This window comes from Vipera berus (genome assembly GCF_964194415.1).
Source record: "Vipera berus genome assembly, chromosome: 4".
Classification (NCBI taxonomy): domain Eukaryota; kingdom Metazoa; phylum Chordata; class Lepidosauria; order Squamata; family Viperidae; genus Vipera; species Vipera berus.
This window is the reverse complement of record NC_138206.1, coordinates 82,722,109-82,739,301: the sequence shown is the minus strand read 5'-3', so window position 1 is coordinate 82,739,301 and position 17,193 is coordinate 82,722,109. Positions and strand designations below refer to the sequence as shown.

The 17,193-nt window shown below is 45.8% G+C and overlaps 1 protein-coding gene across 3 annotated transcripts in view; it reads right to left on the bottom strand.

Annotated features, from left to right (window-relative positions):
- Positions 1 to 9,232, bottom strand: part of LOC308667672 (cytoplasmic FMR1-interacting protein 1-like) — a 163,613-nt gene extending 154,381 nt beyond the window's left edge. The window contains exon 1 of one of the 3 annotated variants that reach the window (XM_081327065.1): positions 8,853 to 9,232. In XM_081327065.1, coding sequence (XP_081183191.1) covers positions 8,853 to 9,028 — 176 coding nt within the window. In that variant the 5' untranslated portion in view covers positions 9,029 to 9,232. Of the gene's footprint in view, positions 1 to 7,600; positions 7,714 to 8,852 lie in introns of those variants that run through there. The other 2 variants (XM_081327066.1, XM_081327067.1) reach the window with 2 other exon arrangements.
- Between the last annotated feature and the right edge of the window lie 7,961 nt (positions 9,233 to 17,193).

Sequence of the window (17,193 nt, the reverse complement as noted above, 5' to 3'; positions counted from 1 at the left end):
TCCTCCATCATGGAGGACAGCTTTTGTATCATTGATTCCAAGGATCAAGACCTTACTCAACCTAAAAATTATAGACCTATATCGCTTTTGAATACAGATTATAAGATTTTTGCTAAAGTATTGGCTAATAGATTAATGCAAGTTTTGAAAGAAATGATTCATAGTGATCAATCGGGATTTATATCCGGGAGGTAAATGAAATATAATGTAAGGCAAATTGTAAACTTGCTTGAATATTTGGATAAGAACAACCAAGTCCCCGCAGCATTGATATTTTTGGATGCAGAGAAAGCCTTTGACCAATTGAATTGGCAATTTTTATTGAGAGTTGTTGAGGAGATGAATTTTGGAGAAGGTTTTTTACATACTATTAAAGCTATATACCAACAACAAACTGCACAAATTATAATTAATGGGGGGCTAACAGAGACCTTTAAAATTGAAAAAGGTACAAGACAGGGATGCCCCCTATCACCATTATTGTTTCTTTTAACATTAGAGATTTTATTAATTAAAATTCGAGAGTCCTCTATGATAAAGGGAATTAAAATAAAACAGAATGATTATAGATTGAGAGCTTTTGCTGATGACTTGGTTGTGACAGTATCTCAACCGTTACAGTCGGTTATAGATTTGATGGAAATTATAACTCAGTATGGTAAGGTTTCTGGGTTCAAGGTGAATAGTAATAAGACTAAGATACTATCTAAGAATTTATCTATGAGTGAAAGGGACATGTTATCTAAATTAACAGGTTTTGAAATAGTAAAAAAGGTTAAATATTTAGGAGTGTATATTGCAGCTTCAAATGTAAAATTATATAAGAATAATTATGAAACACTATGGTTGAAGGTACAAAGGGATTTAAATAATTGGAAAAAATTACAATTATCCTTATTGGGAAGAATTGCAGTTGTTAAAATGAATGTTCTGCCAAAGTTTCTCTTTTTGTTTCAAATGATACCTATATTGAAAAAGGATGCCAACCTTGATCAATGGCAGAAGGGTATTAATAAATTTATTTGGGCGGGGGAAAAACCAAGAGTTAAATTTAAGATTTTACAAGATGCTAGGGAAAGAGGGGGACTTAAGGCGCCGAATTTGAAATTGTATTATGATGCGGTTGCCTTGACGTGGGTTAGTGATTGGCTTAATTTAACTAATAAGAGAATACTTCATCTTGAGGGTTGGGATTTGGTATATGGATGGCATGCATATTTGCTTTATGACAAGAAGGTGGATAGGGCTTTTAAATCTCATATTCTTAGAAGTGCCTTGTTGCGTGTCTGGAAAAAGTATTTATAAGTTAAATTATAAAATACCGATTTGGGGAATTCCTGGACACGCGATAGAGGGCGTATCTATGGGAGTGAGTTCGGATATGGTTTCCTATAAGGAATTACTTAGATTGGAAGGGAATGATTGGCAACTTAAATCATTAGAGGAGTTAAGACAAGAAAAAATAAGTTACTCTTGGTTTCAATATACCCAATTGAAAGCTAGGTGGAAGTTAGATCAAAAGGTTGGCATCACAATTACAGATCAAAATTTAGTAAAACAAATTAGAGACTTAAATTGTGCACATATAAAGAGGATATATAATGTTTTAATTGAATTGGACTCGGAAACGGAATTAGTTAAAGATTGTATGATAAAGTGGGCACAAAATATTCAGGAACCAATTTCGCTGGATACTTGGGAGATAATTTGGGTCAGAAATGTTAAATTTACTCAGGCTCAAAACTTAAGAGAAAATTTTTATAAAATGTTTTATAGATGGCATTTGGATCCCAAGAAGTTGTCTAATATGTATCCTAACTTGCAGTCTAAATGTTGGAGATGTGGTAGTTTAGAAGCCACCTATTTTCATATGTGGTGGACTTGTAGAAATATCAAAGCTTTTTGGATTAAAATTTGGTGGAACATTCAAAAGATTTTTAAGAGGAAGATAAAGTTTTCTCCGCAATTGTTTTTATTGGGTATTGTTGTAGATTGTGATGTTAAAGAAACTAATTTGATGTTGAATATGATAACAGCAGCATGGTTACTGGTGGGACAATATTGGAAGAAGGATAGTTTGCCTACTATAGAAGAATGGGTGTTTAAAGTTTCGAATCTTGCAGAAATGTCTAAGATTTCTGCTTATTTGAAAGATCATTCACAGGAAAGATTTATTTCAGTTTGGAGGAGATGGATAGATTATATTCAGAATAAATATTGGACTAAAAAGTTCCATTTAGCTTATGAGTAGATTTTAGAGGGATATTGTTATCTTAGTGTTAGTACTTTGTATGTATCTATGTTAAAGTGGAGTTAAAGCACATTATGAATTTGGTTAATTGTATATTATGGATAATTCTTATTTAGAATATGATTATTATAACTATACTCCTGTATTTAGCTCTGGGAAGTGGGGGGGGAAGTGGGGTGGTTTGGGTTGGGGGGGATTTGGGGATATATTGTAAAATCTTGTTTCTGTAAAACTCTTTAATAAAAAAAAAAGAGATGGAACATGTTGGACAATTCGAGATGCCGGTATCTACAGCCACTCGGTCTTGGAGGGGTTCAGCCTGAGCCTGTTCCTTCCCATCCAGACCCGCACCGCCTCCAGGCACCGGGACATCACTGGATATCATCCGCATATTGGTGATACCTCACCCCAAAGCCACGGATGATCTCACCCAGCGGCTTCATATAGATGTTAAACAGGAGGGGGGAGAGAACCGACCCCTGAGGTACCCCACAGGAAAGGGGCCTCAGGGTAGATCTCTGCCCCCCTGCCACTACAAACTGAGAACGGCCCGAGAGGTAGGAGAACTACCGTAAAACAGTGCCTCCCACTCCCAACCCCTCGAGCCGTCGCAGCAGGATACCATGGTCGATGGTATCAAAAGCCGCTGAGAGGTCAAGTAACAGAGGAGCAACCCCTGTCCCGGGCCCACCAGAGATCATCTACCAGTGCGACCAATGCCCTTTCCGTGCTGTAACCGGGTCTGAAACCGGACTGGTACGGGTCCAGATAGTCCGCTTCATCCAGGAAATGCAGAAGCTGACGCGCCACAACACTCTCAACAACCTTCGCTACAAAGCAAAGGTTGGACACGGGACGATAGTTATTTAACGAGGCCAGGTCCAGAGCAGGCTTCTTGAGGAGGGGCCTCACCAGCGCCTCTTTTAAGGCGGAGGGGAAGACACCCTCTGTCAATGAAGCATTGACAACTGCCTGGAGCCAGCCCCCTGTCACCTCCCCAGCAGCCAAAACTAGCCAGGAGGGACACGGGTCCAATAAACAGGTTGTAGCGCTGAATCTACGCATAATCCTGTCCACATCATCCAAAGACACAGGGTCAAACTCACCCCAAATGGTATAACCAAGACCTGCCCTCTCCACTTCGCCGGATTCTGCCCAGTTGGAGTCCAAACCAGTCCGGATCTGAGCAATTTTGTCCTGCAGATACTGTATAAATTCCTCAGCCCTACCTTGCAAGGGGTCATCCCTCGGTCGCTGATTAAGCAGTGAGCGGGTCACTCTAAACAAGGCGGCTGGGTGGTTATCTGCGGACACAATGAGAGCGGAAAAGTAAACATGCTTTGCCGCTTCCATCGCCACTAGAGAAGACTTAAGATATGTTCTTAGCTGTGTTTGATCAGATTCGGATCTGCTGGACCTCCAACAGCTCTCTAGGTGTCTTTTCCGGCGCTTCATCTCTCGGAGTCCCTCGGTAAACCAGAGGGACACCCGGGATCTGCGACGGGTCAGTGGCCGCAAAGGCACAACTCGATCCAAGGCCCCAGCAGCCCCCCTCTCCCAGGCCACCACTAGGGCCTCGGCAGAGTCGTGGGCAAGGGAAGCAGGAAATGTCCCAAGCTCTGTCTGGAACCTCTCAGGGTCCATCAGGCACCTGGGGCGGAACCACCTAGTCGGTTCTGCCTCCCAGCGGTGGGGGGTGGCGTACTGAAAGTCTAGCCGGAGAAGGAAATGATCGGACCATGACAGGGGTTGGATGGTTAAATCTCCCCTACCCAGATCATTAATCCACTGCCCAGAGATAACAACCAGGTCGAGTGTGTGGCCTCTATTATGAGTCAGGTCCTGAATTATTTGAGTCAGGTCTATGGCCGTCATGGAGGACATGAACTACCGAGCCAACTCAGATGCCTCACCCATGGAAGGCAGATTGAAGTCCCCCAGAACTATGAACCTGGGGAACTCAATCGCCAACCCGGACAAGACATCGAGAAGTTTGGGCAGGGCCGCTGACACGCAGCTGGGAGACAGGTACGTGATCAATAGGCCCAACTGAACTCCAGGACCCCACTTCAAAAGGAGAGACTCACACCCGCCTATCTGAGGGATAGTGGCCACTCAAGGACAAAGACTTTCCCTAATAATATCCGCCACCCCTCCCCGCCCCTGCCCTGGGAGGGGGACACCCCCCTCATGGCCCAACCAGGTCTCCGTGATGCAGGCCAGATCCGCGTTCTCCTCCTCAATGAGATCGTGTATGAGGGGAGCCTTGTTCACCACGGACCTGGCGTTGAAATAAACCAGCCTAAGCCCAGGGTCCTGCAATCCTATGCCCCCGGGGAAGCAAGAAGAGCAATGAGGGCGGAAACAGACAACCACTTGAAGACAGCGGTGGTCCGTTCCCCAATTACGATAGAGCCCTCTGCTCCCACACTCTCTGCCCCTCCCAATCACCAACAAAATAGAAAGACCCTCCTCACTCGGAGCTGAGTCCACCCCCAAATCCCTGCTTTCCCCCCCCCACGACCATCCGATGGTCTGGACTGCTGTCCAGGTTGAACTCCCCCAAGTTCATTCCAGATCCCTTGGGCCTCCCCCCTCCCGGATCCCCTTAAAATTTTATTTAAAAATCTTGATAAAAATCCCCTCAAACTCCTCTTTGCAGCATGCCATCTCTCAAGGTCCCACAACCCGTCATCAAGAAAGATCTTCTGCAAAACAGATGAATGCTCCTGCGAGAGGGGGGAATCTCACAGCAAGTAAAGTTCTTCTAAGGTATACGCTGGCATATAAAGGGAGACGGTAATGGTAACATCGGGCAATGGAGGGTGCCAGTAGAAGGAATCGATGAAAAGTTGAAAAGTTGAAAAGTTGAAAAGTTCAGTCGGCCGGTGGCAGGTCCCAAAGCCACAATCATGATGATAATGGAATAATCAATGGTGGTGACAGCAAAAGCCAATAGGTAGACATGACAAGTCCAGAAGAGGGGGGAGGAGGCAGCCCGATGACAATGCCGACGGACCCAAAACAACGGGTTCAGGCACGACGACAGGGACAGCTGCGACCTCCGCAGCGGCAAGGAGAAGGAACAGCAGCAGTGGCAGACCCCACAGCGCCACCAGGTCCACCGCGCTCACGGAGCCAACTCGCCGAGTGGCAAAGGGGGGGAAACACTATATCGAAGCCCCCTTCCCCCCTGCCATAACCCAGGTCTCACAATAAAGCAAACAAGCAAGAGCAGAGCCCAAATTCCGACTCAAGTTCACTCGGGGTCCAGCTCCGCTCGGCACAACAAAGGCTCGGCACAACAAAGAAACAGTCAGGTCGGCCCCGCCCAGCCGCCAGCGTCCTCTCACCAAAGTGTTAGATCAGGGGTGTCAAACTCAATTTCATTGAGGGCCGCATCAGCATTGCGGTTGCCCTCAAGGGGCCGGGTGGGTATGGCCAGGGTGGGCGTGGCCTACTGGGTGGGCGTGGCTAGAGTGCGTATTGCCTACTGGGTGGGCATGGCCAGCTCTACATCATTCGCATCAAGGGTGCCTATGGGGGCCTGGGCAGGAGTGGTACAGATCTGAGAGTCTCTGGCAGAAGGAGGGTCTCTGGGCCAGGGCCAAGGCAGTGGGGACTGTTCCCTCACTGTTTCCAGGATGGCTTCACAGGCCACATGAAACCACTTCGTGGGCCGCATCCGGCCCCCGGGCCTTGTGTTTGACATGTCTGTGTTAGATGGTCGGCTTCTCCTCCTCCATCCTCCGTCATTACAAACTGCATCCAGACGGGGGAGGGCGCTAACGCTCCACCGGAAATTCAACCGACCGAACAGGGGCCAAACGATAGCAAAAAAGCACCATGGCCACCCAGCAAAGCTGAAAACCATTCCGTGCTAAAAGCTCAAGACCAGTGGACAGCCATCTTGGACATGCGCATTTTATTTAGGAAACAAGATATCGGCATATACAAAGGTGAACCAAAGACTAAAATCCCCTCCCTCAGGCTACGAAGTAACAAGTTGCAATTCCCACCCCAAACTGCTGTCATAAATCACATTCATCAATTATTTCAAAACGCGGGTTCTTCTCCCAGTTACTCAGCCCACCAAAACTCTTATCAGGACTGACCTTGGTTCTCACACAAAGTATTGTTATGGTTAACTTAGAAACTTAACGTCCCCCCTCCCCCTCCTTCATCTAAAATCTCTAAACTAAAACGTGGCAATGAAGACAAAATGAAAAATGGCTTCAGTTCAGTGTCACAGCATTGACATATTAGTTATATAATAATATAGGAATGAATTTTCAGATCCTGATGCCTCCCCCACTTGCTTAAGGCACCCCCTTTCCTTACCACGCTGCTTCTTGGCCTAGATTTCAGTTCCCTCTCTCTTTTGGGAACTAGCTAAAAGAGCTGCCCAATAAAAGATTTCAACTCCACACTGTGAACAGAAGGGAACTCCTCCAGCAGGGTACTGGAATGGAGCTCAAATTTTCAGAATTTAAGCTCCATTTCTGCACCCTGATGAAGCTGAGCTCCCCTACAGCATGGAGAGGAATTCCTGCAGTAGGGTGCAGAAACAGAGCTCAAATCAGAATTCAAGAACACAATTCAAATCTTCTCACCAATTGGCAACAGCTTGCATCGTTTCCCACTGACTTTCTGGGGAAGCTGGCAGAGAAGATTGCAAGTATGTAATCACAAGACTGCTGGATGCTTGGCAACCGGCCATACATGGTGGTACATTTTGCAACAGTTGTAAGTGCTTTAGAGGCCATAAAACAACCTTTCCAATTCCACTGTAACACCAGACCACTGTTAAACAGTCAAGGACTATCTGAATAAAAACATCTACGTTCCTTTGGCATTAGCCCTAAGTACCACTTAAATCCACACAACGTCACAAGCATGCTTGTTTTATTATCATCTATTCAATAGTGTTTCCCCTGCAGAGGTATAGCTTTGCTTTAGTGTTCTGGAAGTCATTCTGAAGTAAATGTGATCAAGGACAAAAAAGTGGGTTAGACTGGACAAAATAATTTAATATAAATTAAACACAAATATTTTTTATTAAATTCCCTAAATAGAATACTTTATTGGCCAAGGACACAGGAAATTTGTCTCTAGTGCATAAGCTCAAACAACAAAGTATATAATCATAAGATACCAATGGAGAAAGTAGTAGAAAAGATGAGGATAATAGCAATACAGCCCTACTATACTACATGGGTAAATATCCTTAGACATAAGACAGTGCTATGAGAATTAACAGCATCATTAGCTGATCTAGTTGTGTGGTAGACAAACTGCAAGGGGTCTAGCAGCAGATTTGTAATTATTTTCAGATGTGCCAGCACTAACCTTTCAAAGATTGTCATAACTACCGATGTCAGAGCAACCGGTCTGTAGTCATTCATCTCCTTGATGAAGGGTTTCTTAAATGCAAGGAATATTACTCCTTACATATTTAACAAATTTTCCTTTCTGTAAAGCGTGTAGCTTCAACTGTATCTCAAGTTACAATTTGCTGACAACTTCTGCAGATCCTATAGGGATACACATTGTAGTTTTAAATTTTGTTCTAAGGGAAAAACTATAGGAAACAAGCCACAATACTTCAGCTCATGTAAGATGACAGGCTACTACCAAACAACTATTATAGTTTAATCCAACATATGAGCTAAGACAGACACCCTCAGGTAAGCCTGTTTTGAGTTCCACAAGAAAGCAGGATTTTTGGGGGGAGTAATAGGAGTAGGAAGGAGTATTAGGTATGTACACCATCTTGAGTTATTTATAAGAGGCAAGAAATACACACAGAAAACATAAATCAAGCAGGATAAATAGTGGAGACACTTTCAGGGATATATTTTTTCCAGTAATTAGTATGGGCCCTCTCCTAACTGGTAGGTTCACTAATCCAGTCTGAAAACTTGGTACTGTAATATCTTTTATGTAATATAGTCCTCAACTTATAACCACAACTGAACCCAACATTTCTGTTGCTAAGTGAAACATTCATTACATGAATTTTGCTCCATTTTACTACCTTTCTTGCCACAGTTGTGGCAACTCACTGGAGTTGTTAAGTTAGTATCCTAGTTGTTAAGTGAATCTGGCTTCCCTACTGACTTTGCTTGTAAAGTCGCAAAAGATTATCACATCACCCTGGAACACTGCAACGGTCATAAATATGAGTCTGTTGCAAAGCATCTATATTTTGATCAAATAACCACTGAGGTGCTGCAATGGTCGTTAAGTGTGAAAAATGTTCATACCTCAAGTTTTTCAGTGCCATTATAACTTTGAATGGTTACTAAATGAACTGTTGTAAGTCAAGGACTACCTGTAACCCATAAAAGTAAAAAATCATGGCTGAGCATGGTGTCTGAAGGTGACAGCCTTCCACAAACTTGGTTGGCTCTAATGATCCCATGCTGTCAACACCTTCTGAAAAATAATCGTCCTAACTCCTCGGGAGGAGAAAGCAGATCTACGCTATCCTACAAGCCAACGGTCCTCGTGCCTCTTTTTTTTCTCGCGCCACCCGCCCCAAACTACCGCGAGACGAGATGCCTCCGTTTCCCCCGACCCGCGCGCAAGCCTAACGGACCTGAAGTTGGACCAGGCGAAATTTAGCGCCGCTTGAAAGTGGCCGGACGTTTCGGGTCTCCGCTCGTTCAGGCCGGTTACTTGCCAGATGAGTTCCCGTACCGCTAGGTCTTGCTCTTGGTCGAAGCGGCTCCAGTGAGCAGGCGGAGTCGTGACCGACGATGCCGTCGCCATCATGGGCCAAAGAAAAGAGAAGAAGTCGGAGGGGGGGGCAAGTGCTGAAATACTTTCTATTGTCACATTCCGGAAGCTCTATTTCGGTGGCCAGTACCGCTAACATCTCGCGAGATTCTGCTCCTCTTCTGTGGTAGGGAAGCGCTTTGCGTGATGGTTTACGTAACGCGTCACTTCTGCCCCCACTCTCGTTTCTTTCGCCTTCCCCAGTCCCCCTTTTACAGAGAAGGCACGTTTGAGAAGCTGGTCTATAATTTTACATTGTGGTTTTTGTTGTTTATTTTGTACTTGATATTCATTTTCTGTAATTGCTTATAAAACTTTATTTTCGTGTCTGGCTGAATAGGAGAAGCAGTAATTAGAAATATAAAAACCATCCCCAGCACCTAGGCGACCTTGATCCAGAAGCTAAGTAGGGTCGGCGTCCTTGAATAGAATGGAATGGAATATATGAGATAGACTCAAAGCAAGGTAGTTCAAGCTGTGATTTGTCATAATTGTGATGATTATGGCGTACAGCTCATGAAAACCCCAAATCCACAATCTCAGAAAATTAGAATATTACATGCAATCAATAAAACGAGTGTACATAGAACAATATCGGACCTCTGAAAAGTATAAGCATGCACATGTACTCAGTACTTACATCCTTCCGAGGTAGGTAAAATGAGGACCCAGATTGTTGGGGGCAATAAGCTGACTTTGTAATAATGCCACTGGGGGGACGGAAAGCCCTAATAAGCAGGCATATACATAGAATGAAGGCTATTGCTAAGCACATTGATTTGTGCTTAGATTGTAAGCCGCCCTGAGTCTTCAGAGAAGGGCGGGATACAAATGGGATTAAAATAAAATTTAAAAATGAACTTGGTTTGGGCCCCTTTTGCAGCAATTACTGCCTCAATGCGGCGTGGCATGGAAGCTATCAACCTGTGGCACTGCTGAGGTGTTATGGAAGACCAGGATGCTTCAATAGCAGCCTTCAGCTCTTCTGCATTGTTCCGTCTCATGTCTCTCATCTCTCACTCAGGCTTGTGCAGTGCTGCCACTGGTTCAGCTCATTCCCCTTCCCCGCTACCACTTTTTTAAGATGGTTGCATACCACCTGCCAGGTGCCAATGTACCACAGGTGGTACCTGTACCACTGGTTGAAAAGCCCTGTTCTATACCTAGTGATAAAATTATTTTCATCCCCTGATTGTAAAGCTTTTAATTTAATACACTACTAAGAGAATATGGATAAAGATCAGGAACAGACTTTTTCTATGTTGAAAGCAATTCATGAAAATATTCTTACACCTTCTGACAAAGTAATACACTATAGCAATGGTGGCGAACCTATGGCACGGGTGCTAAAGGCAGCACTCAGTGCCCTCTCTGTGGGCACCCACGCCATGCCTTTGAGGTGGCAACTGTCCCTCTTCAACCAACCCCCTGCTAACTTGCCGAGGTCCCACGTGGCTGGATGCATCCCAGCATGACTGGTTTCCCTCCCCCCACTACCCCATCCCTCCTGGCCTCACATGCTCTCCTTTTCCCAGGCATGGCCCACTGCATTGCCTCCTCAGCTGTCGGCCAACCATCCAGAGATGGCTTCTTTGAACTGCTGGCGATGGGCTGTGGAGCCCCAGAGTGCGCCGGTCAAGGGGCCAGCAGGCTGTGGGTACTGACAGACACCATCAGCCCCCATGCGCTCGCTGGCTTCTGTGTGCGAGGGCCGATGGTGTCCAGCAGCAGCCGCCCCAGCCTTTGCCTTGCCCCTTGGCAATGGCATCCCCACCCTGCCTCGCCTTATCCCGCAGGATGAGCCTCCTGCCTACCGCCACACCTACCAGAGACCCCCTGGATCTCCCCCAACCCTGCCTAACCCCCACAGGTGTCCCTCCCCACGGGCGACATTGAGGTGAGCACATCCACCTTGGCCACACCCACCCAATCTTCCATGACCACCACAGCCATAGCCACCCAGTAGGCCATGCCCACCTGGCACCCAGAGATAAATAAGTGGGTTTTGGGTTGCAGTTTGGGCACTCGGTCTCTAAAAGGTTCGTCATCACTGCACTATAGAAAAGAACAAGATGTCAGCCTAGATCAATGGTGGCAAACCTTTTTGAGACCGAGTGCCCAAACTGCAACCCAAACCCCACTTATTGTCGGGTGCCAGATGGGCGTGGCCCACTGTGTGGGCGTGGGTGGCATGGGCATAGTGTATTGGGTGGGTGTGGCCAGCTCAACGTCACTTGCGTCAGGGGCACTTGTTCGGAGTTGGGCAGGACTGGAGCGGATCTGAGGATCTCCAGCGGAAGGGGGATGGGACCGGAGTGAGTGCCGGGTCATGGTTCACTGGAGGAGCCTCACTGATATTAAAGGGGGTAGGGGTAGACATGATATTAAAGGGGGTGGGAGAAGAGATATTAAAGGGGGTAGGGGAAGACATATTAAAGGGGGTGGAGGAAGACATGATAAAGGGTGGGGGAAGACATATTAAAGGGGGTGGGGGAAGACATGATATTAAAGGGGGTGGGGAAGACATATTAAAGGGGGTGGAGGAAGACATGATATTAAAGGGTGGGGGAAGACATTAAAGGGGGTGGAGGAAGACGATATTAAAGGGGGTGGAGGAAGACATATTAAAGGTGGGGGAAGACATATTAAAGGGGGTGGGGGAAGACATGATATTAAAGGGGGTGGAAGAAGACATATTAAAGGGGGTGGGAGAAGACATATTAAAGGGGGTGGAGGAAGACATATTAAAGGTGGGGGAAGACATTAAAGGGGGTGGGGGAAGACATGATATTAAAGGGGGTGGGGAAGACATTAAAGGGGTGGAGGAAGACATTAAAGGTGCGGGAAGACAAAGGGTGGGGAAGACATGATATTAAAGGTGGGGGAAGACATATTAAAGGGGGTGGAGAAAGACATGATATTAAAGGGGGTGGGGAAGACATTAAAGGGGGTGGAGGAAGACATTAAAGGTGGGGGAAGACAAAGGGAAGGGGGAAGACATGATATTAAAGGGTGGGGAAGACATGATATTAAAGGTGGGGGAAGACATTAAAGGGGGTGGGGGAAGACATGATATTAAAGGGGGTGGGGAAGACATATTAAAGGGGGTGGGGAAGTGTATGTGTGAGACAGAGAGAGAGATTCCCCTTTTTGTAAGTTTGCTTACTTTGCAATGCTTTCCTTTCCCCACGCTTGCTTCCCTGCTGGCTCAATAAGACACTATAGAAAAGAACAAGATGTCAGCCTAAATCAGTGGTGGCGAACCTTTTTGAGACCGAGTGCCCAAACCTAAGAGAAAAAAGTCTCTTAAGTTTCTCAAAGGCTTCTCTCCGTTTTAATGGTTGACTGGGCTTTGGCTTATCCCTCCCTCTGGTTTTTAACAAGTTTGTGATTGGGAGGGCAATCTGTGCAAAAGATGGGATGAATTGTCTGTAAGTTTGCAAATCCTAGGAAACTTTGCAGCTGTTTCCTGGCGCTTGGAGGAGCCCAGTCCAGGACTGTTCTCACTTTCTCTGGGTCCATCTCTATATCCTCGTTGGATATACAATAGCCCAAGTAATCAATATGATCTTTGTGGAGCTCACACTTTGACAGTTTGGTGTACAACTTGGCAGGGCGCAGCTTTTTTAATACCGCTCTGACCAGTTTGATGTTCTCATCTTTGGTTTCGGTGTAAATAAGGATATCATCCAGGTAAACCAAAACCCCTTTATACAGGTGATCATGTAGGACCTTGTTAATCACTTGCATGAATACTCCAGGAGCCCCTTGTAGCCCAAATGGGAGAACTTTGAATTGAAAGAAACCAAGTGGGCAATTGAAAGCAGTTTTCCATTCATCCCCTTTCTTAATTTGTATGCAGTAATAAACTTCTCTCAAGTCTAGTTTGGGGGGGAAAATTTCCCTTTTGATAGGTACGCTAACATATTTTTCATTAAAGTCAGGGATACATGTTCTCCAGGCACACAGCATTCAGACTCCTATAATCCATGCATAGACAAAGAGAATAATACAGGGGCTGCTATCCAGGGTCTACCCGGGTCTAGATTCTTTTTGATGAACTTCCCCAGTTCATCTAATTCCCTGTGAGTCATACAGTACATTTTTGGCTTTGGCAGTTTTGCCCCTGGGATGATCTGAATAGCACAGTCTGTGGGCCGATGAGGGGGGAGTTCATCCTCCCTCTGCTCGCTGAAGGATTCAGCCAAATCTCGGTATTCCATTGGGAGGGCTTTCAAGTCTGACTCACTGAGGGTGGAGGCAAAATCGCAGCATAATCCACATCTGCTGTTTTATTTAGAAGCAGGCGGGGCTCCCCCTTGTGGGAATTTTAACTGTCCCTCCAGTTGATCATGGGGTTCCACTTCTTTAACCAAGCCATACCCAAAACTAATGGCCACTCCATCCCTGGGGCCACAATAAAAGCTAGAGTCTCTGCATGGTCCCCCAGGTCAATACGTAATGGTCTTGTGGCAAAGCTGGCAGGTACCCCCTCCTCTGCAACCGAGCCATCCAATTGGCAGAAAGTAATTGGGGTTTTTAGCCTCCCGAGGGATATTCCCATTTTCCCCATTAGTTCTGGGCTAATCATGCATTGGGTACACCCTTAGTCCAGCAAGGTGGCTAATTTTACTGTCTTCCCAGTGCCAGGTATAGAAAGTTCTAGGGGCACTGTTATTGGGTCAATTGGCCCACTCACCGAAAGGTTGTCCTCATAGTCGTCTTCTGCCCCTTCTGGGCCATTGTAGCATGGAGTTGGAGCTTGACCCTCTTGGTCGCGATCCCAAGGGAGCTCTACAACTTCCTTGGACCTCATCACAGTCTCCCTGGGGTGCGGTGAGGCTCTTGGAGGTCTTCCAGCCAGTAGACAATCCCCTCTCTTGGCCGGTGTCTTACTGCAGCAATCCACAGCTCGATGTCCCTCTTTACCACATTTGAAGTAGGCGGTGCTGCGAGATGGGGCAGGCAAACCTTGTGCAGCCTCCCCTCGCTTCTCAGACTATGGTTTGAAGCTTGGTCTCACTGGGGGATGTAGGTGCTTGCATTGATCAACCTCTACTTCCTCAGCTAGCAGGCATCAGTCGTATGGCCATCCCAAGGCTCTGTGAGCTATGCAGGCATTATATAGCTCTTTGTTGAGCCCATCCTGGAAAGAGCTTACCAGGATGTCTTCCAGCCAGCAAAGGCAACTGGCCAGCTCTCTGAATTCTTCAGTGTATTCGGTGACTGGTCTCCTTCCCTGCTTCACTGTTTTTATGCGTTCCCGGGCTTTCTTGTCTGCCAGCCAGTCTTCAAAACATCTGCGGAAAGCAGCCATAAACCGATTGAAATTCTGAAATTCGGGTGTGTTGCAATTGTACAGGGTTACCATCCAGTCAGCTGCTCCACCTTCCAAAGCTAGGATAACTACCTGGACCTTCTCGATAGTAGGCAGTGTTCTCCCATAGATTTGCATGTAGGTAAACACTTGTGCCAGGAAATAGCCCAATCGCTTCGGGTCTTCATCAAACTTCACTCAGATCAGGATCAGCTTCACCTTGGCTGGTTGGGGTGGTCTGCCTCTGATTCCTTGAGATGGGCGGCCTCCCCGCAGTGCTGCCTCCTGGGCTCCAGCCACTGCCGTCTCTCGGACCTCTGATTCCTCCTCCTCCAATTCACCCTCCGACTCTTCCTCTGATTCCGGGCTTTCTTTCAGCTGCACCTTACATTCATTTCATTTTTCATTTTTCACATACTCCATCACTGCTTCCATTGTCCCCGATTTCAATGCTTCCTTTTCTCCATCTTTATCAGGAGAAGCAGGCTCTGGATTTCTTTTTCTTTGCCTTTTTCTTTCCTCCACCTTGGGTAAGGGTGACCTTCGGGGATTTTTCTTCCCATCCTTCCTTTTTTCCAACCCCAAGTAACCATCTGGCTTGATCTTCACCAGAAGGCCCGGCTTCTTCCAGGTCCCTGGAGAGGTTTTCATCTGGTTTCAAGCACAGGAGATCCTTTGCCCATTTCTCTGCCTGGAATTCCTCTATATGAAATTTAGTTGTGACTCCCCCCATAGGGCAGCAGCTTCTGTAGGTTGAATACTATGCAGATCTCACCTTATGTAAGGACCCACCTCAGCTAACCACCCAAGAAAGCAGAACTCTTGAAACAGGCATTGTCTCAAAAGGAAACTTTTATTAGGGGTTAATGACAGTAGGGAACTCAAGGTGAGATCTGGCGAAAATCCCACTTAAATGTTATAGTTAAACTAGCAATATTCCTCCTCCCACCAAAGTCATAATGTCCATTTGAAATCCAGCCAGTCCACAGGTGGCATGATGTGTGGGTAACTGGCACAGTTGGCACACATCTCATCTTCTCCAATTTCTCAAGTGGATAGAGACAGGAGAAGAAAATAGAAAGCAAAAGTTATCCCAAGCGAAAGCAGAATGGCAGGCCCCAAAACAAAAGCACAAGAGTATATATGCAAGTAAGACAATAAGGATTTGGGGACTTGACAGTCAGGTCCACCATCTTTTTTTAATAAATATTTTATTAATTTTCTATTTTCACAAACAAGTGCTCAATAGACAATGTGATGACTGAGTCCATTATTAATTCTGTGGTATATATAAGCTTCTTCCAACTAAGTCCAATATTACATCCGTCAGTACATCCTCTCTTCTTCTGGTAATAACCATTTTTCCGCATCATCATCATCATCAAAAGTTGGAAGGGACCTTGGAGATCATCTAATCCAACCCCCTGCTCAGGCAGGAAACCCTATACCATTTAAGACAAATGGGTGTCCAGTCTCTTCTTAAAAAATTTCAGTGATGGAGCATTCACAGCTTCTGGAGGCAGATTGTTCCTCAGATTAATTGTTCTAACTGTCAGAAAATTTCTCCTTAGTTCTAGGTTGCTTCTCTCTTTGGTTAGTTTCCATCTGTTGCTTCTTGTCTTGCCTTCAGGCGCTTTGGAGAATAGCTTGACTCCCTCTTCTTTGTGACAGCTCCTGAAATATTGGAACACTGCTATCATGTCACTCCTCACCCTTCTCTTCATTAGACTAGACATACCCTGTGGGAACGGCCAGAATTTGGTCTCCCAAGAATTTGGCTTTTCACCTTTCAGCCTTTCCGTGCCTTCCTAGTTGGGCCTCTCTGTAGCTTCAGTGCAGAGCACACTCTCCTGGCTGGGAGGGGGGCCTGGCATGTGGGAGGTTTGGGAAACGCTATGATAAAGACTTCACATGCATCTTATGCTATCTTGTTTTTGTGTGATCTCATAAGCACCTGAGTATCCAATTATTTCTGTGTATCCTGTTTGTGTAGACTGATGTAATTTTTGTAATATTGGAGGTGAATAAAAGTTCAGCGGGCAGTGTACTCTCCAGAGTTCTTTTGGAGACGAGGCTGCCCTGCTGGTTCAGGACAACTCTATCGACCCGGGTCTGAATTCCTTTCCCTTCGTCTTAATTCTTTTCCCTTCATCTGGTGCCCCGTGTGAGGCTGTGAGGCCAACTGTAACTTCTAGCTTACCTTCGCTCGGCAGGAGCTAAACGAACGCATTCAACTTTTCATTCCGTCTAAGGAATCAACGAGGTAAGTATGGGGACTTCTCTTTCAACAGGACAGAAAAAACAGGTATCTGATCTTTGGAATTTGTTGACAAGGACTACGCAAACAGTTAAAGTTTATAAAGAGGATGTAGAAGAGCTGGTTAAGATTATTGGTAAATTATGCCCTTGGTATCCTGCAGATGGATCTCTTAATCCCAAAGATTGGCAAGAAATTGGGAAAAATTTGCATCGGGCTGCAACCACTCCAATATCAGTACTGCACACTTGGCAACTCTGTGGTAAAGCTATTATTGAGTTGTCTAATCCTCTCTTGTATCCTCCAAAATTAATAATTCCTGAGGCACCAATCCTGTATCCCCCAGACCCTCAGCCACCACTGTCTCATAATAATTCTTCACGGCAGTGGAGCTCTGAGAGTCAGCAAAATTTGGACTCTCCTCAGCCTCAAGCACAGACTGCTTTTCAGCAAATGGTGCAGTCTGCTTTGGTCTCTGGAAATTCAGAGGACGTCCAGGAGGCATTGCCATTAATGGCTGTCTGCCCCGTGGTCCAAAACGCTCAAAATCAGCAAGTCCATGAGTCTGTTCCATCTGCAGTTCACAAA